Consider the following 27120-nt stretch of genomic DNA (forward strand, 5'->3'; position numbering starts at 1 on the left):
CTGACTGTACTAATCCTCCTAGTAGGAAGTCCACAAGGAGACAGTCAGAAGAATTTTACTCGATCTCAGTTGTCCCAAACCACTGAACTCTCAAGTGGCAGCTATTAAGAATAGAGAGATCACCTCCTCATCCTGGTTTCTATTCCACCAGGGCCGGGTCTCCTCCCGTCTCTCACTGCTGTCCTCAGTGCTCTCAGGCTTCTCACTTTGTTGTTCCTGAGCTTGCCGCTCCACTCGAGACCGGCTGAAAGTTCGTTCTGCCTCCTGAAGGTCTGTGAGTGTTACACCCTGGGAAAGGGGTAAGATTGCATCAGTTACCATGTTGGTTTGTTATGTGCTTCACGCACCTGATAAAACCTTTCTATTTAGTTAGATGGCAAGTTCTTCAAAACAGGTCCCACTTGTCCACATTGCCTAGCACAATGGGTCTTGATCCTGACAGAGGTCTCTTGCCCCTACCTTATATAAAGTAATAGATTAGGATAGCACTTAATACTTCTCAGCTAACATGCATCATCACTGGACTCCTCAAAAGCAAAATCGGTGCAGAGTGTCAAGCCATAAGAGTGAAGAGCAAAGGAGCTTGCAATGTCATCGGCAACCAGAACTGCAGCCTTAGCTTGTACACATCATCTGGAAGGGGTACGCTGAATTAACTGTTCCCAGGAACACTTACTAGCGCTCACCAGATGTGCCAGTCTGAGGGTCTGGACTATAGCACCCCAATATATACTTTTTCCAGCCACTATCTCCTCACAGGGTTTTATTTTTTAAGGTGTTACACACACACACACACACACACACACACACACACACACACACACACACACACACACACACACACACACACACACACACTTCTGATGGCATTTCAGTCTGATGTATTCTAGACTAAAACACAAATGGTAACCATCAACTACAGGCTTCAATGTGTAAAGTTACTAAATTCAGACAGGGAAGTAACATTCCTATAAACACAAAGGACTAAATCCCCTATGGCGCCAATCTCGTCATAATTCACATGACTATCAGACAGATTATTTCCCATTTTGAATGTAGAACACCCCCACCTTCCTTGGAGATGGGTGTTAAGGAGCTAGCTCCTTGGAAAGAGACCTTGAACACTAGATTGATTTCTGGCAAGTTTACTCCTCTCTTGGGTTCCGTGGGCCACTGCTGTACATAGACTAAGTACATTTGTTTCTGAATTTTTAAATTGTGCAGATGATAGATTTAAAGCCCATGGTGTTGTGGAAAGAGGTACAGCTCTCCTTGCAGAGACTGGAATGCAAGACGGAATGTAAGCCTTGATCCACCAGAGCCCAGATCAGTTAGCCTTCCAGGCATGTTGCAAAACCCATCTTCTCTTTTCACTAAGGCTGTTGAGAATGACATGGACTGCGCTGGATATATTTATGGGCAGTTCTTGGTTTAAATTCACATTGTGGTGTTTAATTTATGGGACGGGTGCCTAGAGTTATAGTCAAAGAAATTTGATTCAGCCTACTTTCTCAATTTCCCTCCGATGCTGCTGTGTGTCTGACTTCAGCCCACAAAAACATCAGCAGATATATTACAAACACTTCATTATACATTTTTCCAATAATGGGTGACAACTGAGTCTACTCATCTGGTATGTTTACTGAAGCTGATAACCAAGCAGACAGGGGGGTTCTTATGGGATTACTGATGGCACCTGTGCCTCTAACAGACCACCCACATTTATCTCAAATTTTGGATGGTCCTCACGTCAGTGTAAATTCATAGTAATGTGATCATTTATATTTTCTCCATTAGAACAGTGATCAGTAGAAATATTAATTTAAAATGAGACTGCTTTGTTCCCTCCCCCACCGAAACCAAACTAGCAACTCATTTTGGACTTCCTACCTGTAAAAAGAGAAGTCATGAGCTAATTCAGTTCAAACTAAAGGAAAGGATAAACAAAAATAGATCTGTGACTAGGGTTTTTGATTTTAAAAGGAATAACTTTAAAAAAATTAAGGAAATTAGCTAGGGATGTGGATTGGACTGAAGAATTTGGGGATCCAGAGGTGGAGGAGGCCTGGAATTACTTCAAGTCAAAGTTGCAGAAATTATCAGAAGCCTGCATTCCAAGAAAGGGGGAAAAAATCATAGGCAGGAGTTGTAGACCAAGCTGGATGAGCAAGCATCTCAGAGAGGTGATTAAAAAAAAGGAGAAAGCCTACAAGGAGTGGAAGATGGGAGTGATCAGCAAGGAAAGCTACCTTATTGAGGTCAGAATACGTAGGGATAAAGTGAGAAAGGCCAAAAGCCATGTAGAGTTGGACCTTGCAAAGGGAATTAAAACCAACAGTAAAAGGTTCTATAGCCATATAAATAAGAAGAGAACAAAGAAAGAAGAAGTGGGACCGCTAAACACTGAGGATAGAGTGGAGGTTAAGGATAATCTAGGCATGGCCCAATATCTAAACAAATACTTTGCCTCAGTCTTTAATGAGGAGCTTAGGGATAATGGTAGGATGACAAATGGGAATGAGGATATGGAGGTAGATATTACCACACCCAAGGCAGAAGCCAAACTCAAACAGCTTAATGGGACTAAATCGGGGGACCCAGATAATCTTCATCCAAGAATATTAAAGGAACTGGCACATGAAATTGCAAACCCATTAGCAAGAATTTTTAATGAATCTGTAAATTCAAGGGCTGTACTCTCTGACTGAAGAATTGCTAACATAGTTCCTATTTTTAAGAAAGGAGAAAAGGTGATCTGGGTAACTACAGGCCTGTCAGTTTGACATCTGTAGTATGCAAGGTCTTGGGTGAAAAAAATTTGAAGGAGAAAGTAGTTAAGGACATTGAAGTCAATGGTAATTGGGACAAAATACAACATGGTTTTACAAAAGGTAGATCGTGCCAAACCAACCCGATCTCCTTCTTTGAGAAGGTAACAGGTTTCTTAGACAAAGGAAATACAGTAGATCTAATTTACCTCAGTTTCAGTAAGGCATTTGATACGGTTCCACATGGGGAATTATTAGCTAAATTGGAAAAGATGGGGATCAATATGAAAATTGAAAGGGTTGTACTGAAAGGTGAACTGTCAGGCTGGAAGGAGGTTACTAGTGGAGTTCCTCAGGGATCGGATTTGGGACCAATCTTATTTAATCTTTTTATTATTGACCTTGCACAAAAAGTGGGAACGTGCTAATAAAGTTTGAGGATGACACAAAGCTGGGAGGTACTGCCAATTCAGAAAAGGACCGGGATATCCTACAGGAAGATCTGGATGACCTTGTAAACTGGAGTAATAGTAATAGAATGAAATGTAATAGTGAAAAGTGCAAGGTCATGCATTTAGGGATTAACAACAAGAATTTTTGTTACAAGCTGGGGACGTATCAGTTGGAAGTAACAGAGGAGGAGAAGGACCTCAGAGTATTGGTTGATCACAGGATGACTATGAGCCATGATATTGCTGTGAAAAAAGCTAATGCGGTCTTGGGATGCATCAGGCGAGGTATTTCCAGTAGAGATAAGGAGTGTTAGTACCGTTATAAAAGGCACTGCTGAGACCACATCTGGAATACTGTGTGCAGTTCTGGTCTCCCATGTTTAAGAAGGATGAATTCAAACTGGAACAGGTACAGAGAAGACTACTAGGATGATCTGTGGAATGGAAATCCTGACTTATGAAAGCAGACTCAAAGAGCTTGGCTTGTTTAGCCTAACCAAAAGAAGGCTGAGAGGAGATAGGATTCCTCTCTATAAATATATCAGAGGGATAAATACCAGGGAGGGAGAGGAATTATTTAAGCTCAGTACCAATGTTGACACAAGAACAAAACGATATAAACTGGCCATCAAGAAGTTTAGACTTGAAATTAGACGAAGGTTTCTAACCATCAGAGGAGTGAAGTTCTGGAATAGCTTTCCAAGGGGAGCTGTGGGGGCAAAAGACATATCTGGCTTCAAGACTAGGCTTGATAAGTTTATGGAGGGGATGGCATGATGGGGTAGCCTAATTTTGGCAATTAATTGATCTTTGACTATTAGCAGTAAATATGCCCAACAGTCTGTGATGGGATGTTAGATGGGATGGGATTTGAGTTACTACAGAGAATTCTTTCCTGGGTGTCTGGCTGGTGACTCTTGTCCACATGCTCGGGGTTTAGCTGATCACCATATTTGGTGTCGGAAAGGAATTTTTCCCCAGGGCAGATTGGCAGAGACCCCGGGGGGTTTTCCCCTTCCTTTGCAGCATGGGGCACGGGTCACTTGCTGGAGGATTTTCTGCACCATGAAGTCTTTAAAGCACGATTTGAGGACTTCAGTAGCTCAGACATAGGTTAGGGATTTGATACAAGAGTGGGTGGGTGAGATTCGGTGGCCTGCATTGTGCAGGAAGTCAGACTAGATGATCATAATGGTTCCTTCTGACCTTAAAGTCTATGAAGTCATTTAAAAATACTGATGAGTTAAATCAACACATACACACACCATCCTCAGCATGTGGTCTTATTTTCCTGCACTTATGTAGCTCAAATATATAGCTTGTTTTTAAACAAGTTTGGGGTAAAATGGTTTGAATGGCAAGGATGTGCACTGGATGTCAGCCTGGGATTACTTCAACAGCCTAGCTGTAATCAGTTCAAATAAAGACAATCAGTATTTATAACAAACACTGACAGATCTTTAGAGAAATGCTCACACATCCTGGAAAACTGTTCCAGCCAAGTTCAGACCTGGAGAATTGCAATCTGCTAACCCAATTCTTCCTGAAGTTTAAAATGGATATATGTTTCTTTGTTTTCTGTTCTGAACAGTGTAACACTATTGTTGGCTGTTAAAAAGATGTCATGTTTCACCTATATGTAGCTGCATTTCGGCAAATTAAATGACCCTTGTGTATTGTTTGTGATCACTCAGTCTGTAAAGGGCTTTCAGACCCAAATGGTGTACAAAGATTTCTCCAATCAAAGGACTGTAAAGCTGCTTTGGAACCTTTTGTAGGCCACCACCCAACTTCCCACCTGTCTCCCCAGACAAGTCCATATGTGTATGGTGATGGATTAGCAGAACAAGATACCACTGCCTATTAAATGCCAGTTTCCCTGCTACTCTGCTGCATGGCCATCAGGAATTTCACTCCTCACCTGTGTAGACCTACGAGTCTGGCGGGCCTGTCTGGATCGGGCCTTCCTTAGTGACTCTGCTTCCTCATCTCGCACAGGAGTCAGATACGACCTGAAAGAAAGGGTCAAGAACACAACATAAAATCAGACACTTTTGATTTGCAAGTCTCAAAGCAATGACAGTATTCATGCCATTTCATAGACACTATTGTGTTTTAATGTAGTCAATGGGAAGCACACCTTCTGCTCCCATTTCCTAGGGCCACCAAGCACCTGGCTGATTGCTGCGGCTGCCATGTTCATTGTAGTATCTTCAAGCAATGACTTCTGAAATGTTAACCTGTTAGATACATTCTATGCTCGCCTGTAAGCCAATCTCATTAAAAGGCATAATCTGCATACCGTCTGGGATCCCATACACCCCTAACCTCCTTCAAGTCTCAATACAGAATTAAATAAATCCAGAAATGTGTAATCTCATTCACAATCAGACTTCAGAATGTAAACAAATCCTGCATCAGTATGAAGTCTGTTACAATGGACCTATGTTGAAGTGCAGCAATACTAAAGGAAATCACTCCAGCATACATATTGGAGTAAACCCCACCTAACCTTCTTATAGTGAAAGGTGACCCATTTAAAGCAGACAGAAGAAGCCACTTTATACAGCATAGTTAACATATGGAAAGACTAGATGTTTATATGAGAAAATACCTGTACAGCAGACATGATTAAAGAGTTTTTGAAGGTTTCTCAACTTTCCTGCTTCAGGGCATAAGCCACCTACTAAATGATAGGTGTTACAGGAAAACCTTCCCCTCTAGGCAGGTTATTTCATAATTGTCTATCAAGGGTTTCCTGTACCTTCCTCTGAAGTTTCTGGTAGCTTTTGTACTCAACTGGACAGTGATCAGCTAGCTGAAGGCATGCTCAATGAGACAAGGGATTGTGGACATTCTTGTTTCATTCACTGTATGTCTTGTAGCACCCAAACTGGAAGTGAATTAGTTCTAAAGGCGAACAGCTTGCTCCTGAAGTTCCGTGGAATAGGGTCTTCTGGCCACATCCAGCAAAACATACATCTCTACATTTTGATTATTGCTCCCCTCCTCCTAAACAAATTCAACTGTTCAGAAAAGTACCTGTTTGGTTAAGCACTCAAACAGGAAGAGACAAAGTGAAGGTTGCACACCAATGCATAATAACAGTCTAAATCAGTAGGATATACATTTTCTACAACCTTAGACAAGTGAAGAGTCTTCTACTCTGCATAGCACCCAGAGGCAGTTAAAGTCATTTATCTGAAGAGTACAGTTACAAAACATACAACAAATGAAGTACAATAGAGCAGTAGTGAAATTTAGCCAGTGAAATTTTGTAGCTAAGTAGATTTGTTAGTTTACTACTCTGAACTGTACCTAATGTATGCTGTGCTGCATACTGGAGAAACTGTAGGACTTGCTAAATGAGTAAAATACATATCAGTAAGACATCAGTCCCGTGGAAACTCTAAGTAAATGAAGATAACTGGACCATTCCAACAAAGTTTGATTGTACATGAAAAATTACAGCATGTATCCAAGACTGTAGGGAAAGAAGTGTCTAATATACTGTATTTGAGAAACAGGATGTCATCGGGTAAATTGACATAATGCCTGTGTACAAGTGGGTAGAATTAAAAGGATACCAGAGACTGGGGTTGGGACCAGTAAGTCTTCTAAAGAGTTGCACCTGTGACGAGTCTTAATACTGCTGGGAAACCCTGCCTAAGATGGATGTAGTATTTGAAATAATCTCCAGGATATCCTGGTGTTAACATATTTGTGATGCATTCATGCGCAGGAAGTTGTGTGTATGGTAGGGTGACCAGATGTCCCGATTTTATAGGGACAGTTCTGATATTTGGGTTTTTTTCTTATATAGGCTCCTATTACCTCCACTCTCTGTCCTGATTTTTCACACTTAGTCTCTGGTCACTCTAGCGTATGGGGTATAGTAGAGGCCCAAAGGGATACCAGGACAGCACATTTTGCAAAGCTTTCCTTTCATCCTCACATTTACGAAGACGTAGGTCAACATTTTCTAAAAGAGACTAGCGATTTTGGGTGCCCAACATGCAACACCTTGAAGGGGCTAGGTTTCCAGAAGGCGGGTGCTCAGTACCTTCTGGAAATCAGGCCCCTTTAAGAGGTCTCAAGTTGAACCCCCAAAGATTGAGATGCCCCAAAAAATCATAAGTGGTTTTTGAAAATGTTGGCCTCCATTTGTACATGTATTTTCCATCACTCATCGCAGAAGTGTTATTTCTGGAACTCACGTAAAGTTACTGTAAATGTCTGAGAGGGTAATTCTATCATCAGACATGACTCAACCATGCCATTGCTGTGTAGAGTAGCTATTTCAAAGCTAAAATGTGAACACAACTCCAAACTGCTCTTACAGCTTTTTCCTTCAGCGGACATCTCCCTGAGTCTGGAAATTCAATCAACAAGCAGCACATCTAGTGACAGCTCAGTCAGATATTTGCTAGCTAGTAAGTCTGCTATTGTGAAAAGTGATATTTGTATATTTATTTGTTAATACCACTTTTCACAGCTGACTAACTCAGCCCTGGCAAGCTGGGGGACAAATTAAGCTCTGGATGGGAGGTGGGCAGGGAGTATTTTATTTGTATTTCTATTCTATTTAGGTCCAGTAAAGAACAGAGACAACTGCAGATTATTTTGTCTGAAAAAAACCTCTACATAAACTACAACGATTTAGGCATGTATATGTGCATATTTATTTGTTTTCCCTAAAGTTAATTACCGTATATACTCATTCATTTGTCCATTCATTATAAGCTGACCCCCCAAAATGGATAGGTAAAAATAGCAAAAACTGTATGACCCTTTCATAAGCTGACTGTGTATTTCAGGATCTGGAAAACTTTGGCTCCTGACCTGTCAGGGTAAGCTGCTGGCGGGTTGGGACGTTTTGTTTACCTGGAGCATTCACAGGCACGAAGCTCCTCAGCTCCCCGTGGCTGCAGTTCTCCGTTCCCAGCCAATGGGAGCTGCGGGAAGTGGCACCACTTCCCGCAGCTCCCATCAGCTGGGAACGGAGAACTGCAGCCACAGGGAGCAGAGGGGCTTCGTGCCTGTGAATGCTCCAGGTAAACAAAACAACAACGTATTAGATATTCAATTCAATGATTCCATAGAGTTTAAAATCATCAAATTCTGGTGAAGACCTTTTTATAAGCCGAATCCTGCTCTTTGAGGTATCACTTTTTCACCAAAAATATTCTGCTTATGAATGAGTATATTATGGAAAGTATCTTAAGGAAAAATTGTCAGAGTGGCCACCAGCATGCCCTAGATGCATCCAGAGAAACACTTTAGCATGAACCTTAGACAAAGCTAAGGGCTTCTGGATAGAGTAATGCCTGGAAAGAGGCATATTCTGCAACAAAAGGAACGGTCGCCTGCTGTTTGATTACTGTTGTGTTCAGGGAAACAGGACTTTATGTTCATTCTTTGTATATACACTGGATTGCACCAAAGAACACACCTGATTCCATCAATTTCTCCTAAAACAGCTAATATTCAGGGTCCTGCGGTTTAACTGTTTGGGTCAGAAGGGCAACAACAAAAAATGTTGCCCACAAAGAAGGAAAAGGAGATTCAGGATGGGGCACAGAACGGGCAGCAGTGAAAGTGAGCACACAGACTGGTGAACCCAAAGTACTGGGGGCAGGTCAACTTGTTAGCCTGGAAAACCAGTGTCTCCAAAGTGAGAACATGCCATGGAGAGAAACACCTCCCAAGTGAGACCTATGCGAAAAGAAACACTGCAGAACAAACAACATGGTAACCCTTTGGATAGCCAGGGACACTAGAGAAGGAAGCAAATATGCCTGAGGAATACAGCAATTTAAGATGCTTGGGTTAAAAGTGTTAGTTTCCTCCTTGCTAGCCTGTAACAGCATAAGCATCTTTCAGGGTCCAGCCATCCAAGTCAATGACCTACAGCCACGTAGATGGATACTGCCTAGCTATCAGCAGTCAGCCACTTCTGGCAAAAACATCCTCATCCAGCTGAAGAAGGCAGCTGTGTAGCTTGAAAGCTTGTCTCTTTCACCAATACAAGTTGGCCCAATAAAAAATATCACATCATCCACCTTGTCTGTTTGACAGCATGACAGCCAGCACCTTTAAAGCTTACTGAAGTTACCATATTTTATTCTAGTAGTAACGATGAAGGGCCCTTCGCCCCAAAGATATTAAGGTACATGTGGGTCAAAACTCAGCAACACTGGAAGTTAAACATTTGTCTTCATTTAACTCCCAGGCTCTCTCTCTCTCATCACAGGGCATTTGCAACATTCAGCTGGAAAGAGTTACAAACCCAGAGGATGCATTTATCTTAAAAACTTAGGCTATGTCTACACTACAGCCTATGATCAGCATAACTTATGTCACTTAGAGGTGTGGAAAAAAAAAAAATCACATCCCCAGGAAACGTAAGCTACACTGACAAAGGCTTCCGTGCGCAGCGCTATGTCGGTGGGAGAGCTTCCACTACCCACGGAGGTGGTTTCATTATGCTGATGGGAGAGCTCGGCATGTCATCGACATACAGCATCTTCACCAGATGCGGTACAGCTACGCAGCTGCAATGCTGTACGTATAGACACGGCCCTAGTTACAAAGGGTCCACACCCTTGTAAAACCCCTCGTTATCCTGCCTGTTCATACAAAGACCAATATTCTCACAGCAATAATAATACTAAGAATAAATGCATTTTGTGCAGACAATAAGTACATCATTTCCATTCATTTCAACAATGGCACTGTTGTTGACAGAGAAGGGCTATATTTCACGTGGTTCATTCTACCTGGAACTCCCCCAGTGTACTGGGCAAACACTCTCCTTAAATCCCATCTCTATCTCATGACTGACTCTCTGAAATGTCCTTAATAGACAATATTACAGGACAGCCTAGAGATCTGTTTGTTTTATTTTCTTAAAAGCCAAAGCTGAATTTTGCTTCATGATATCTCTGGCTATGAATAGCACAGGTTACTGAACCCTGAACAGCTATGTAATCTGCAAATGTTCAGCCCACAGATAAAGCCAGCACCTTGAGTTCCTGCTCCTAAAGGTACAGTATCACTATTCAAAATAATGCAGCAATTTCATGTTAATCTTTTCAGCAAAAAAAGTGGAGCAGGAATCTGCCACTTTACAGATATTTATAACGTTGCTAAGCATCTTCAGGGACTTGTGACAAGGAAGCTAACCCATTATGTTTTTTAATAACCTAGTTTTTTTTAAATGGCAGCATTTAAAAAATAAATCCATTATCCCTAGAAAGGAACACTTCTGGTCGGATAGCACAGAGAAAGCATAAACATGTTACCTCCTAACGCAGGCCTGCATAGCAGCTTGAAGGTCAGGACAAGCGTGGAGATTTTGGGAAAGGTGGCGAAATCCTGCAGGATCAGCACTGTCTCCCTGGGAAACTAGTGGAAACCTGCACTGCCGCACTATCGCCGCAAGCTTGAGGTAGGGAGAGACTTGCCATTTGCTAATACACGGCCTGCAAGCTTTGTGGGGGAGGCCAGACGCAAGCGCTGCAGGAAATGGTGCTGATAACAGTTCCCAAAATACAATCCACTATACAGATACATATTTTATGCACTAGACAGCAAATCAATAACTAGGCTTACTGGGGAGGAGGCAAAAAAGCTACTCTCCTGATCACACAAAAAAGCACACACGGAATGTTCTGGTTCTTTGCTTCATTTATTCCACCCTGGCACTAACATCTCATGCATCAATCTAAAGTTAACTATAAATACTGATTAAATCAGTAGCCACAGAAAGCCAGCTGAGGAACACTTAGGGATACCTGACAGGCAGGAGTGAGGGATATGTCGGACTCTGCAAGCACTTTAAGCAGAAAATCAGAAAGGGAGCCTGCCAATGTTGAGTGATTTAATAAGCTGAGGACAAGAGGATAAGATTTCAGGATCTAATACTCTAAGTGTTCCTCAGCTTACTGTAAACAGCTTGTCTGAACAGACCATACGCCATTTTCAGTACCTGGTGTTTCTGCCTTAACATTAGTTTAGACTGTGGTGAATAGTTAGGCCTGGAAGGATTCGATTTTTTATTGCTGAGTGTTGATTTCACTCTACACACAAGCTGACAAAAATATTTCCACCATATTTATTGAAATTTACAGATAGGTAAAGTAAAAATAAAAACGCTACTCAGAAACTTAAGAGTAAAAATCCAGTAAGGGAGGAATAGCTCAGTGGTTTGAGCATTAGTCTGCTAAACCCAGGGTTGTGAGTTCAGTCGTTGAGGGGACCATGTAGGGATCTGGGGCAAAAATCAGTACTTGGTCCTGCTAGTGAAGGCAGGGGACTGGACTCAATGACCTTTCAAGGTCCCTTCCAGTTCTAGGAGATAGCCTATCTCCATTTATTTAAAAAAAAAAAAAATTTAGATTTCTGAATTAAGCTTGTTACCTCCTAACACAGGAGGTATAAATGGACTAGCAAATGAATAGTAACAGGTATGATTTGTTGATTTAAGGTTATTTAATTTGTATACTTTAATGTGAGGTTGATAATTTTTGTTTTAACAGTTTATAAAGCTTTAACTTTCTCTACCTCAACATCTACTGTCATTAAACATCTGACCCCTCATCATTTCCCACAACTGTGAAGTTTAAAAAAAAAATCAAATAAAAATAAAAAATTCCTTTAAAAATCAGTATCTGTCAAAACAATAAAAAACAGAAACTGAATTCTGCCAGTCTATGACTAGTCATCCTGCTTCAGCTTGAATGTGAAAATCTTAACATAAAAAGGTTTAAATGTTCATGAGTTAGGATGATCTATTTTGCAGCATGATTAGAAGGGTGACAGAAATACAGCTGAAATTCCACATATGCTCAGTTGTACCTGATCCAGTCAAGGCCTGACTCCCCAAGATGAAAAGGTTCAGAGGACTTGCGATCTGTGTCCGTTCCTATTCAAACTACACGTGCTCCTTTATTCCTCCTCTTTTGCTGCAATGCTTACAAAGACTTGGACAACTGTTAGGCAGCTGGTGTGTTGAGCCCGCTGCCTGTCATGCCATCTAGTGTTTTCTCACTGCTTCACTGTGCCCCCCATCTCTTTGTATCCACCTGCTGACTTTTGTCTTTAGACTGAAGACTCTTGGGGGTAGAGACTGGCTTTGTTCTGTGTTTGTACAGCTTTGTCCATACCAGGGATCCTTAGAGTTATGGCAATACAAATAAGCGCTTTGATAGGGGACCCAAGTACTGGCTGTCCTTCAGCATCAGGTGCTCCATAGTCTTCCAAAGGGATGAGGAAATGAAACAGTGGAACTGAGTCTGGACTAATTCAGGAAAACTCACAAAGACAGCAGGGAGGAAAACAGCAAGGAATTCGAGCCGGTGAATGTTTTGGATAATGCAAAAGGCTAAACTACACTCAGTTAATAATTTGGCTGACATCTTTCACCATATTCCCCCAAACCAATTATTGGCTAAACCCTATAGAGAAAGCTGAAAAAATGTGACACGGTGGTGCCCCGTAAACAGATTGATTTTTTAATTTTTTTATATGTGTGCGCGCGCATGCACGCGTTTAAATCCAGTTTCTGATTGGGCTTATTTTCTTATACATCTTAAATTTTAAATATTTTTCAAAAAATGCTTGGGAGGGTTTTGGGGTTTTTTTCTGGTTCATGTGGAGCTTTTCAGCAACGGAAAGATTAATTGACTGCAGAGGGAAAAGAATAAAGTAAGTGATGTCAAGTGCAAGGCAAACAGAAAGAATGGAAATAATTCCCTACATTAGCTTTTTAGCTGCAACGCTGTCTAGATAGAGTTAGGATTTTCAAGCTGGCTTCCCTTAAAAGTGGCAATGTGATGCCAAAACTACAGGTCCCAACGTGCAACGCTGTTTAGTGTCAAATCTAAATGGAACATTTCCTGCTGGAGCTGCGGTCTCCATAGGCTGCACCTTTGTGTTAAAGAAGGGAGCTGTTGCATGAAATGGAGCAGAATGTAAGTCAGCTGTAGCACGCCAGGTGGAACACTCAGCCAGGCACAGCCTGGGTGCCCCTGCCCAGAAAGATTTCAAAGTCTCTCATACTCTCCTCATCTTAAGAGTAAGAAGCATTTCTTGAATGAAAGCAGTGAACCAGGGCTGGGCTCCAGGGTTTTTGCCGCCCCAAGTAGTGGGGGAAAAAAAATAAAAATAAAAAGCCGCGATCGGCAGCAGCTCCACCGCAACGCTTCATTCGTTGGCGGCAACTCAGCGGTGGGTCCTTCCCTCCACCGAATTTCCGAAGAGCCGAATGTGCCACCCCTCTTCATTGGCCACCCCAGGCACCTGCTTGCTGCATTGGTGCCTGGAGCTGGCCCTGCAGAGAACACATATTTCACCTACAAGGTAAAGCCACACAGCAAGCAGGACTGAAATTAGAAGAACTTTGACAACAGATATTTTACAGTCTGCTGTAAGGAAAGCAATTCCTGGAAGAAGAAGAAGAAAAAAAACACACACACACACCTGGATGCCTGAACACTGAAAGAAACATCTCACCATGAGAAATTCAAACGGAATGGGGACACACATGAAATGCTATCAGAAGGGCAAGGGGTAGAACAAACCAACCAGGAACAAAAATGAATGCCCAGCAGACACTGTTAAGCAGCCCTCTACTGCCACCTTATGGAATCATGAGATTTAAAAAATGACTGAATATTTGCAAAAGAAAGGTTAGCCAGTGGTTGGAAGCTTATTTAGTAATATTGGCAATATTTTCTATAACTTGTAATAGATTTATATACACTGGATAGCTAAGACTGTCATCCTTTATCCTACTCTAAGCCTTTAGCTTTATGCCGAAGATACTCAATATTAAATGCTACAGGGGCTTTTGGGAGGAGTAATTCCTACCAAGATGAATGGAAGGGATCTAGCCTTTATTGCTGCAGATTATACCAAAATTGGTGCACAAAAACTCCAGCACAGAAACTCACTTGATTCACCACTCAGCCCTCAGCATTCACCAGCAGGTGCTGAGAGTTAAGGCAAATGTAACGAACGGCCCATGTTTTTAAGCTGAATTAGTTCTCAGCTATCCACACTGTATATAGTCTACCATGAATACACCAATAAGTATTTAGCCTTTGGGGCCATTTTTGGAGCAGTGGTCTGTAAATCAGACACAGAGAAAAAACCCTGAATGGCCACCTCGCACACAGACAACCTCGCTATCAAGTACATTGAGCAAACAAATGGGACACACCGGTGCCTTTGATTAGCAAGGAAGAGAGGTAAAGGGCAATACATTGGATGCAAAAATCTAGAAGTGAAAGGCAGTTTTACCTGCTACTTGTTCCATTCTGTCCCTCATTCCAGTCCCTTCTAAGCAGTTCAGAGAACACTGGAGCTACTTAGTTCTCCTGTGTATTCCTCTAGATTCTTGCATGTGCTAGAAAGCCATGGAGGTGACCCTTTAGGTCAGCAGGCCAGCCCACAGCCTGGGCTTATCTGTCTAAATTCCAGTTTCTTCATTGGGACCGAAAACGCAAGACGTGAGTGCCAAATAAAATCCCCACCCTGAACACTGTGGAGCAAACTCAGTCTGGGAGCTGAAAGCCTAGCAGCATACCTGCTTGCTTTCTGCACAACCAGGCTCTTGAGAAGAGTGACACCCCAACCCTCACCTCGACCCTTCCCAAACACAAATGCAGCCTGATTTCCGATAAAGCAAACGCAATCTCTCCTCTGCCGAACATGGAAAATCAGAGAGCCAAAAGAATTCCTGACCCTCCCACATCATCCCACCAGCTTTTTATAAAAAGGGACAAATTTATCTGAAAGAGATTAACTGTAAGAACATAGCAGATAAGAGCTTTCAACAGCAGGTGCCGGACGATTACTCACTTTATGTGCAGGGAGACCTTTTAACTTGTTACTGTCCTTTGCTTACCCAGTGTGTAGCATGAGGAAAAATCTCTCCCTTCTAATTAAGCAGGTATGCCGTAAGCACTCTGCTCAATTAGTATCTAAGGCCCTGACAAACTTCTACAAGAATTATAAGGAGGTTCAGGCAATTGAAAAGCTTTGGATCAGACGTTTTCAAACTGTGGGACACATCCCCTTAAGGGTTTGGGGAAGGTGAGCAGCAATGCCAGGCAGCTCGTGCAAGCCCAACATGGTGGGGTGCAGGCCAGCCCCCATGGGGGGGAAGGGGCAAGGAGGGAGCCCCACCTAAACCCCCCCCCAACTAACCTTAGCCTGTGGATCAGTGTCAACATCTGCTGATTTCCAATCCCGGCAGCCTCCATCCCCAGAGACCACCACCCATGACTTCCCCTACTTTGAAAATCTGAAGGGTTAGGGGAAAGGGGCAGGTAGTAGCCCTGTTCTAGTGGTGCAGCCTGACTGCAAGGTAGAAGCAGCCGGTTGCTGAGGAAGCCTAGGCTGTGTCTTGGTAAGTACACCTCCACCTCAATATAACGCTGTCCTTGGGAGCCAAAAAATCTTACCATATTATAGGTGAAACCACGCTATATCGAACTTGCTTTGATCCACTGCAGTGTGCAGTCCCGCCCCCTCGGAGCACTGCTTTACTGCATTATATCCGAATTCATGTTACATCGGGTTGCATTATATCAATGTAGAAGTGTGTCTGTGTATTTGAAACTTGCAGGTGTAGGTAATTTAATTAAGATTGTGTTAAGGTCTCCTAGGTTTATGAGTAGGCTGTCAAGTGTACTTTTGTGTGTCTATTTTTGTCTAGGTTGGTGGGGGTGCAACCAAAACTTGTAACTCAAAGCAGGTGAGGAGGCTCAGCTCAAAAGGTTTAAAACCTGCCGCTTTAGATTAAGAAGTGAGAATTTAGGAAATGGAAGTCCATAGTGTGGAGACCATTTGTGTTCAACCTTGCAATTCATGGAAATGATCAAATTAACATATACACAAAACTTAAATATTGATTTGAACCAAAGTTCTTAACATCTGAAACACCTGATATCAGAAAGGCGCTCAAATGTTAGTGTGGAGACACTGGTGATTTGTTCTAGTGTCTATTCTAGATTGACATACTAAAATATCACTTGAAAAAACTTATTTTTCTGGTCTAACCCTCTGGAAACCAGATTTCCATGCTGCTTTGCAGGCGGCTCTAGAAAATAATACCAACGGTTAACAGCCATACCAGGCATCCACACTTTGTTAGGTCATTGTGTTCTGACTCTGGACAAAACAAGATTCATGAGGTACAATGGTCTTGCCAAAATCTGCTCTTCTAAGAGCACTGACGAAGGAGGGCACGGGTTAAGTTATTAATATAGATTACAGAATGGACTTAGCTATCTACATGCTGCTTTAACTGGCAAATGGATCCCTGGAACTCTCTGTGAAATTAAAGGAAAGGAGGAAAGAGAAGGCATTTGCCAGAAATGGTTACACAGCAACAGTCAACTTTCTTTGTTCACTTGAGAAAAGTCTATTTGAGAGACTTGCACTCCCTTTGAAGAGTGGGGTGTGATGTTAGAATAGGAGGGAGCAAACAATGCCAGGACTTCTCCCCCAGAAAGACACAGGCCCAACACTGTCATTCACATTGATCCTGGGACTTAGGCCTGGTGTACACTAGAAAATTAGGTTATTATAACTATATCACTCAGGGGTGTGAAAAATCCACACCCCTGAGCAACACAGCTAGCCCTCTAGTGTAGATAGTGCTAGGTCAATTGGAGAATTCTCCTGTCAACCTAGCTACTGCCTCTCAGGGGTGGGTGGTTCTCCCATCAGTATAGGCAATGCCTTCACTGAAATGTTGCAGAGCTTATTCAAAAAATAACGGAAACCAACCATTTACCATTCCTCTGAAATTGGTTATACACCAACAGCTTGCTCTGTGCACTCAGCACCTTCCCCCATTTCGATGGGTCTTTCATAGGTGAATACTGCAAAGAAAGTTATGTTACAAAATAGGAAACTGATTATAAAACCAACATCAACTGGTAGGGGAACTGGGGAGGAGCAGGAGCAGTAAACTAAACGACTCCTAATTCTTGCATAAATTAATTAGATTTCAACTTCAGAAATGTCCCTTTAAACTATCATCACTACCAGGAGCTCAAATGCCTTGTCTACACTTATAACTCATACCAGAGGAGCTATGCTAGTTAAAAAGAAAGTCAGGTGTAATCAGGATAGCTGTGCTTGTATAAGCTTTAGTGCAGAGGCACTTACATCAGCACTGAAGCACTTTTGCTGGTATGGCTTGTCTCTCTTGGGGAACTGCGTAAATTGGGCTTCTAGTTTGGGGGGGGGGGGTATTTTCAGCAATTTGAGTTTTATGAAGCTGTCCAAAATTAGGGAGGAAGAGGGGGAGGGAAAGTTAGGCCCTCTGTATATACTGTACTGACTAATGTGTATTACATGCAACCATTATAATAGTATGTACTGTAATAAGTCATCTTTGTAATGTTCCCTAGAGCCCTTTAGTGTAACACTGTTTTAATCAGCACTATGTTAAAGCACACTAGGGAACCTTCAGTGCACACCAGTAGGATCTACAAGGACCAATTAACATTCAACACATTAACATGCTTTAGAAATCATATCACCATAACCCACATTATGCTCCATGTTGACAAGACCTTAGATACAAGTAACCAGTTCCACTCATTTCATCATCATTATTATTACTATTATTATTGAATCAGGGTGTTTTATTAGTGTTCATCAGTTAGAGCTGAAAATCAGAAGCCCTATGTGCAAGCTATGCCAGCAGAACCACTTTTATGCTGGCATTAGCTGTGTCATATCAGGAGGGTTTGCCAGCATAGCTATGCCAGCAAGACTTTTTTGTACCATAGACAAGGGACTTGCCCCACAATCCTTTCAAAAAACCCTAGGGGAAGCTCATCTCTCTCAGCACATGGCACTTCAAAACAAGTGGTACACTCCACACAAGCTTTTCCGCCAGTCCCTGGAGGGTGTAGCCCCTTATAGCCAAAGGTTTTGCAACCTCATCTGAATCATCCCTGCTTGATGGAAGGCTTCAGAGAAGTCCAGACCGCTGCAATGCTTGTTTTGGGACCGGACATCTCACAGCAATACTAGACAAATCTAACAGCGAGTCAGGACTGCCAAGATCTTCCAGAAAGTAACATCCATCTACAAGGGACATAAGGCACCTCCATCTACAAGGGACATTAGTAACTGGACTTAGAACAAGTGGACTGCACTCAGACTGGTGGGGGCTGAGGAGAACATGGCCACCACTCATGAAGCTCAGTGCAAGGCTGTGAGGGGCAGCAAGCACTGCAGTGAAGGGGCGGACACAGTTCCTTGGGAAAAAGCGATCATATAGCTGGTAACAGTTTGAGAGAAATCATTGTGACAGCTGCAGAAGGGACAGCCTCTCAGCTGTGTGAAGATCTTTCACAGGCAGTAAGGGTCATCATAGCACCTCAGAAAAACAATCACCTGACCCATAGCGTGCCTGCAGTTCTAATTAGAAAAGCTATGGGAGTCCTTATCATCCATGGCAGAGCACCAAGGAAGGTTGATCAATTAGCCTTGCATATGGAGGGGAAGGACTTGCATGTGAGATTTTTATATACTGCTTCCATAAGCATGTAATCCATGCCTTTCCGAGAATTTTATTTACATAGTTTGGCCTAGACTGGACAAAGATTTTACAATAGGGAGCAATCCTGCATTGGCAGGAAATAATCTAGACAGCCTAACAGGTGTTCTCCATCTCCAATTTCTCTAATTCCATGAAAAATCAGCTGGCAAAAATACGAGAGCAGCACAGGAGGCCGAGCAGCTTTCCAGCTAGTAGGCTCAGCAACAGAATGCAGCAGCAGAATTAAGGGGACACTAAAATACAGCTGTATATTATATACAAGAATCTAAAATCAGCTCTCTTACAGGACACGGACAGCAGTTTGGTACGGCATATTCCATGTGGGGATTATCCTATGCAGTTGGATTTGTGAGCTTTTAAAGGAAAGATGCAGGTGCTTAAGATGTGATGCTTAAGTGATTATGCAGCATTTGCCAATCACAAAGTTTCGGTAGCCAGAAGAACAAAGTAACAAAAACACAGCGAGAGACAGCAGAGCAAGCCAGCATTTAAGACAGAGAGGTGTGCCACCTGCAGTGGAGGCAGAATTGCATCCCAGACCACTTTTCTAGTCATTTCTCCTAAACGTAACGAAGTGTTTCACTTTAAACTTTTGGCTTCAGACAGTCTAAGGCCATATGTTATGGAGGCATCTCACTGTTCTAATATTATCCAGTGGGTTTGTTTACATGCTATTGTTGCTAAGAGGAACTTGGAGCTTTGGAAACACTGTACCAGACTAGAATGCTATTACGACAGCTGCCATTGAGAGCTGAAATCCATATAACGCTTCCCGGACAACTGTTTTGCCATTTTCTGTTTTTAACAAACTGGTTTCTTTGCCAATCAGTGCTTCTCCACTGAGGTGACCCTACCAGCTTCTGCCATTTCCAAACCCTAGATCAAAACCTGCAAGCAGTCACCATTCCGATATCCCTGCTGTCATGAGACTCCACGTTAACAAATGAGGCAGCTTGAACCCACTGGTTCAAAGCATGAATGAAAATATTGCATTTGATTATGCAGCAAGGGGAAACAGGGCAACGATTTGCAGGTTTCTCTTCTTTATAGTTAACAGATTTAAAAGATGGCTTATTAAGAAAAATGCACGGCACCTAAAAGGACCTGATATCATTTGTGTGAACTGATTTTGCAATACAATTAACCTTTTTGCCTTGCCTGTCTAATTCCAATCACTCAGATATCTTGGCAGATTTCTCTCCCCAACAGCACTGCAATACTGTCAAATCAGCACAGTGCACTTTGACCAGTCTCCACAATATCCCACAACGGAGTATTCACGGTAATGACAGCATTACAAAGCATCTATGCAAGCTAACGGGGAAGAACTTGAAGGCTGTGTAACTGTAACTGACTATGGTTAAGTTTCCATTCAGACAATACATTTAACTTGGTCTGGCCAGCTGGTGCCTAACTCCCACCTGAGCGCAGGCTCCAGCTCACCCAACGGATCAGTCTGGCCACTGAGACAGATTCAGATTTTACAAACTGCAAGTTCTCATTTTTTCCCCCAAACATAAGCTTCAGCCCTTATTGTTGCAAAGAAACATCTAAATATGAACTGATGGGATATGGTCTTAGATAGTCTACAGTATCTGAAAGAAGGGCCACCATTTTCTTTCATCAAGACACGGTATTAACTCTGAAGCCTAGTGAGAACATGTGACCTTAAGAATTCCTCAATGCTAGCTGGCAAAGTGTTCGCTGTTCTATCACAGTACCTCTTATCAGGCCTGAAACTCGCTATACCTAAACAGTTTGCAATCATAATAACTATTTATAAATGCTGGCCATTAATATTGTTGTAAATACTGATTATATTTTAAGTTATGACTATATACAGAAACTATGTCCTTATAGTTTTTAATCCATCTGTTATTCCCCAGCAGGGGTGAAAAACTGTTTTTGCCAGACAAAAGGATGTATGTTCACCTATCTACCTAGATTCATAAGCCAAAACAAAATAGATGTTACGTCTGCATTTCAAGTCAACACAAAGATGTGAATGCACCTTGGAGTTAGCACATCAGGAAAGGAACCATGGCAGGATGGGGAGATTCATCCTGACTCTGAGGGTCAAAACTATGAGTTTAGGGTAATAAGGAGATGCAAAAAAAAAAAAAAAAAGAATTTTGGTATTCATTTACTGAGCAAACTCCTTGAAGGGTGTGGCATATACTCATGAAAACTTGGATCATGATTTTGACTGAAAACTAGCAGCTCTGTCAAAAACTGAATCCTTGGGAGAAAATCTACTTTATAAAAGAAGAAAGGCAACCATCAATAAGTGTAGACCTAGAATTGCATTTTACACTTTGTTTTATGTGGATAACCATTCTGTTTCCAATATTCTTACTCACTATTCATTTGATTCATTTGAATCTCTGTTCTTGGTTAATAAACATATTTGTGATTTATTATAAATATGTCTCAGTGTTGTGGTGTTAAATAAAGTGCAACTCCTCAGCTGAATGAAAGAAGCTGACGTACATACTGTTCCCGTTGGGGACAGCAAATGTATCCATTTCTGTGAGTGTCCAGTGGTGGGCTGAACACTGCCGGGGATGTTTTCAGAGGGGCCCATGGGCTGAGGTATACCTTCTGTTACCTATAAGGCAAAGTAAGGGTTGGCAGAGCCCAGAGGAGATTGTCTGGATAACTAGCAACCCAGTATTATCAGGAAGCTGACTACCAGTTAAGCACAACCAAGTCGGGGTCTTTCACTGAGGCAAGGGGTAACTAGGTAACTAAGTCCTGGGTGGCATGAGGAACCGACGCACTGGCCACACAGACAGGATTTACACACAGTTTCCTGGTTTGCCAGAGATCACACTCCCAAGCACCAGTAAATTAGACTGAGATTCACATGTGAGAAGGTTGAGAATAGACAAGGAGAGCTTACAGATTTTTTCTGTTTGTTCTGGGAAATGGAGGGCACTGCATCACATGCTGCTCCCGGGGACTCGTGAGTGACAGCAGCAGCAGTGTTATATCAAAGTGGGACAGAGGGGTGGGGGCGCGGGGGCCCTGTCCGCTCCAATCCCTGTGGCCGGGTGCAGGCCCAGGAACCAGCAGGCTTGGCCAGGAGTGTGGCCGGTGCTGCTGGGCTGACCATGGTAAGAACGCTGGTGCTGCCCGAGGGGCTCAAGCTGCTGGACAGGAAGCAAAGCGGTGAGCCCTGACTCCAGCCTGCCGCCCAGCCCCAGCCACTGGCTGCTGCTGCCGCTAGCCCCAATTGCACTGCACCTCCCGGGCTGCCTCAGCTGGATGCTGCGGGCTAGGCACCACCGGTAAGTAGGGCCCTGCGTGGCTGTATCTGCATCTGATCCACTATCCACAAAAATGGTCCAGGGATATGAAGCAGATATCCATATTTGCAGGGCTCTAGTTATACAGACGTTGGCTGTAGTAAGCAATCTAACAATTTCCATTATAATCCTTTTCCCCTCCCTCATTTTTGAACCAAGCACAGAATTCCCCACTCAGTAGGGCTGGGAACTGAGGGAAAAGAGCTTTAGCTTACAAGAGTCTAATTGCTTAAAACATTCTTCTCCCATTGACAGTAACTTGTTAAAACCAGGCTGATAATTAGAAATATGCAAATCAGCATTGTGCCTTTTTTATTAAAATTTACTTGACCCTGATGCCACTGTAAGACTGTCCTGGCACATTTCACCTGTTTGCATGAAGGAATAGTGTTCATTTGGTGTTCTGCACTTCCCTTTTTAAAAAAATCTTACCTTGTATCTGAAATTGGCTACCCTAGCCTTATTTTCCTGCCAATCTTAAAATAATTTCACATGAAAAGGAAAACAGCAACAATAGTCTCATGCTTGCAGCAGTTTTTTTAAAATGCTGCTACTCCTAGAGCATAACTGACTGTCTAGTGACCATACCAGAATTCAGCGTCTGCTTAGTTATTCCCTTCCTTCTTCCTCCCACACCCAGGTCTACACTGCTGTGATTGTAGCTGTAGGTTGTTATTGCTGTTTGTTTTGTGAAATGAACATATCTTAGACCACAAAAGCAGCAAAGAATCCTGTGGCACCTTATAGACTAACAGACGTTTTGGAGCATGAGCTTTCGTGGGTGAATACCCACTTCCTCACCCACGAAAGCTCATGCTCCAAAACGTCTGTTAGTCTATAAGGTGCCACAGGATTCTTTGCTGCTTTTACAGATCCAGACTAACATGGCTACCCCTCTGATCTTAGACCACAGTTCACTGTACATGTGTCCACACCACACACCACCACTGCAATTGGCATCAGTGTTTGTCTTTGCAGAAAGGCCTAAGACACTGAAATCTTCTAACTAACACCAGGCACCACCCAGAAAGAATGATTCCATAAATTCTTATTTGCACACCCCACAGATGAAGTGCACCATCATTCTGATCACTAACCTTCTTCGCTCCCTGGCTTCTCCATTTGAGGAGTCCGTTCCAGTAGTTGACGTGGCACTGGCAGATGTAACACCGTTGGCAGTGCTGAGTACAGTGCGATTTGTGATTACACCTAGTGGAGTGCTAGCAGAGATGTTCTCTGTATTTTTCTCTACAGTAGAGTCAGCTTGTTGCCGGTATGGGGCTCTGAAACATACAAGACATAATGGGATACAAAGCAAGTGAACTCGATTGGCTTAGGGACCCAATACCTTCAAGGAAACATTAGAAGCGAGGAACAAGTTTTCCCCAATTCTATGAATACAATGGTATGATGGAATGTCATAAGAAGGCATTTTTAAGGATGTCTAGAAGAATAAGCCGTAGGAGGAAATATTCCTGACATCGCTGCTGATTGTTGTAGAAGTGACTGGAAAATCTGAGGGAACTTAATTGGTCAATAAGCAGGAGGAGGGATGGTCTCAAAGCTCCTGCAATTCAAAAATAAAACCTCAGTGGCACTAGAAATTACACATGCTGTAAACAAGAGCTACCTAGAAAAATAAGGATGCATAGTTAATCACAAGTCAGGAAGTGACAAAGCTAAGGCTGTGTATGCAGTCTTATGGTATGCATTGTTAAAACAGTCTGAACACAATATATGAACTTTTTCAACTGAAATGCCTCATCAGCACCCACTGTTCAGGAGTTCATTATATAATGGAACTGATTTCCAAAAGTTTTGAATTTAGAACCTCCACCCCCAGAACTGTGTGTGTCAGTTAAGAACATGAGCATTCTACAGTGTTCTCTGAATGAGCCCAGATCCCTTACCTGGTATACTGGCGGATTGATGCAGTAGTGTTCGCACTAAGAGATGTAGGACAGGAAGAGGCAGGTTGCCACTGGGTGCCCAATGAGGTAGATGAACCAATGGTAGTGGGTGAGGTAGCAGATGTATTACGATTGGCTGAAATGTAGGGACTGTTGAGGTCACTACTTCTACCAAATGAAGCACTGTAAAACATCACAAGATCACTCCCTTCAGCACATGGTTAACCAGCTGCTGACCATTACAGGCCCTTAGGTGAATTGGAGGGGGGATATTTAAATCTCAGCAAAATGAATGCAAGAGACATTAGACCATGAAGAGGTCCATTGAAGAGAACACTCTGGACATATATCAATGATGGTCCTGCTCTGTAAAGTCTCGGGGAGAGAATAATGGGATCAAAGTGAACCAGGGAAGTTCAGAGAACAGGCAAAAACAAGGAAAATCCTGCTCCCACCTGTAGCAGCACCACTGGCACCACCAGTAGTGTTCTCAAGCACTGGGGAAAGGTGGAGACAATAACAGAGGATCAAATCACTTAACCCAAGGAACATACATATATAGACATAGGCAGAAGTTGCCTGACCCTGTTTCCAGTTGTTTATAAAAGTTTGCCAAACTTTTTAACACTTTGGGCTAAAATTTTCCATGCAGGGTGTCTCCCTCAGTCTGGATATTTTTGAACCATTTTTGCTGAAATGTTCCAACCATATGCAAGACTGATGCTAGGGAATTACGTTTTGCCATGTTAAAAAATTCTTACAGCTATTTCACTGAAAAACTCTAGCACCCCCGTGCTTTGAAGCAGGGACTTGACATTTGACAGGGAGGCAGACTATGTTAGGAATGTTCCTTTTGCTGTTCAAGAAAATCCACCCAAATTTGGCTAAGTTACAAGCTTCTGAAAAAGGTCAGTTTGCACATGAGCAGTAGAGACATGGAACTTTGCAGCTAAAATCTCTGAAGATTCCATCCTCACTGAGCCCCTCCCAGCTCATGTGGCTGATCTGCACATGTATCATCCTCATAAAACTACTGAGCATGCTCCAGGCCATGACTACATAGCTGCTGAAGTCTACTGAGCATGTACAACATGGGATTTTTCCAAAGACTTCTAACTTGGGTTGATTTTCTCAGGAACAGCAAGAGGCATGTCCCCAACACAAAGGCCATCTGAGTCCATGCACTGAGATACTAACACTTCTTAACAAAACTAAATTTTTTCTAACATGGACAAAACATATACTTCTCTAGTCTCATGCTCAGAAACAGCTGAAAGTTTTAAAAAAAAAAAAATCAGCCAGACGGCAGACACCTTACATGCAAAATTTCAGCCCAAATGCTAAACTTTGGTTAAAGTTGTGCGCAACTGAAAATAGGATATGTATAATATAGAGAAGTGGTGGTCAGCTTTAAAACTGGAGACACTACTGGCTTTGCCTGTAATAAATTTGACCCTACCCCTTCATTTTGTGCAAGACAATGTCAGACAATTTGAGCTGAAACCTGAAACTGACCTGGTTTTCCCAACTGTACATGGAATACTATGTTCACATGTGGAATAGAAGTCCAGAGACTGGCAATGAAAGTGATTAATGGGAAGCCATTCATGCAACAATAGACTGAAATGATCAGGACTGTGTAGATCTCTCATTCCTTCTCTAAAGTAAAGAATGGAACAGATAGACGTGTTGGGGCACTTCTATTCACCCTCGATACAAGAATAAGGGGACATTCAATTAAACTCACAGCAACATATTTAAAACTGATCAAACCTGTACAACACGTTCAAAAGCCAAGCCTGGGAGTTTAAACTCATAACTTTCCTAGACGCTAAAAATCACGGTCATAATAAAGATGCTGGATTTACTGAAAGCTTGTCTCTCACCAACAGAAGTTGGGCCAATAAAAATTATCATCTCACCCACCTTGTGTCTCATGCATAATGAAAATGTTTTCAATTATATTACATGGGGCATAACCCTTCTATATTTTTGTCCTAAGTATGAGAGCCTAGGGAGGAGTAAAAAGAAGCTGATCATATAAGCAGGTTATTCCATTTTGGAGCATCTGGCATCTTCCTCTGAGGTATCAAGTTGCTGTCAAAGGATGCTACACTTGTTTGATTTGCAATGTCAATTCTTGCATGTTTTAGCATCAGCAAGTGACCTGAACTAGACCTTTACGGCCAGTATAATGGAATGGAAAGTGTTATGGTTGGTTGTCAGTCAAGGGCGCTGAGAATTGTTTCACCACTGTTGTGCGCACACAGGAGGGGGTTTTTGGGGGGGGGCAGGTGGGGAGAGGGAATGACACTTTCAGCACCACTGAGAAATATTCCTGTCATTTGCCAAGTCTAAAGAACACTTTCTGCAATAATAATGAAAACAGCTGTCCCCTCCTCACTAGCAGGAAAGCCCTTTTCAGCACTGATGCAGGGGGATCTGTCGCTGATAGCTGGAGTCCACTATGGGTCCATTTGCGCAAACAGAGGAGCATTTATAGTTTAAACGAATGTGTTTGAGATCAATTAAAGCAACTTGTGTGGGAAATGCAGAGATTAAGAAGAAAACTTAGGTCTCAATATGGAGCAGCCTTGTATTCCTCATTAAGCCACACTAAAAAATTGTGGAGATTTTTTCCCTTAACTACATTAAAGTATGGCACATCCATTTTAAAGGCCCATCTTAAGATAGAGGGAATTGATTTTACAGTCTGATTTAGAGACATTTTAATACCAAGAAGTCAAGTTTCTAGTGACAAAAAGTTACCTTACGTGAAGGACAATCTGATTCCATTCCTCATGCTACACACTGGTGTATGAGACTAGAGTGTTTCACAAGCTATAAGTCTTTAACGTTTCATACATGATCTATAAATAGTTAGCATTTTATTTGTTTCTCTGCACTTCACAACGGAAGGATGTTTGAGACTACTATACAAACTGATCACAAGTTCACTCTTAGTGCATAAGATGCACAAGTTATCACCTTGTTTTTTGTAGCCACATATAGCTGCGCATTATTCCTATTATGTAAAGATATTCTCCCTTCAGATGAATGCTTAAATGAGGCCTTTCATAGGAAATAACT

General features: G+C 42.3%; 1 protein-coding gene across 5 annotated transcripts in view; it reads right to left on the reverse strand.

The window, feature by feature from the left end:
- PPP1R12B (protein phosphatase 1 regulatory subunit 12B) overlaps positions 1 to 27120 on the reverse strand; it is a 161658-nt gene that overhangs the window by 64136 nt on the left and 70402 nt on the right. For 2 of the 5 annotated variants that reach the window (XM_030561181.1, XM_030561183.1), the window contains exons 13-16: positions 24031 to 24213; positions 23218 to 23403; positions 5142 to 5232; positions 124 to 288 (exon numbers count right to left, since the gene is read on the reverse strand). In XM_030561181.1, coding sequence (XP_030417041.1) covers positions 124 to 288; positions 5142 to 5232; positions 23218 to 23403; positions 24031 to 24213 — 625 coding nt within the window. Of the gene's footprint in view, positions 1 to 123; positions 289 to 5141; positions 5233 to 17027; positions 17116 to 23217; positions 23404 to 24030; positions 24214 to 27120 lie in introns of those variants that run through there. The other 3 variants (XM_030561182.1, XM_030561186.1, XR_004000217.1) reach the window with 2 other exon arrangements.

The sequence above is a fragment of the Gopherus evgoodei genome, chromosome 4 (genome assembly GCF_007399415.2).
Source record: "Gopherus evgoodei ecotype Sinaloan lineage chromosome 4, rGopEvg1_v1.p, whole genome shotgun sequence".
Lineage (NCBI taxonomy): Eukaryota > Metazoa > Chordata > Testudines > Testudinidae > Gopherus > Gopherus evgoodei.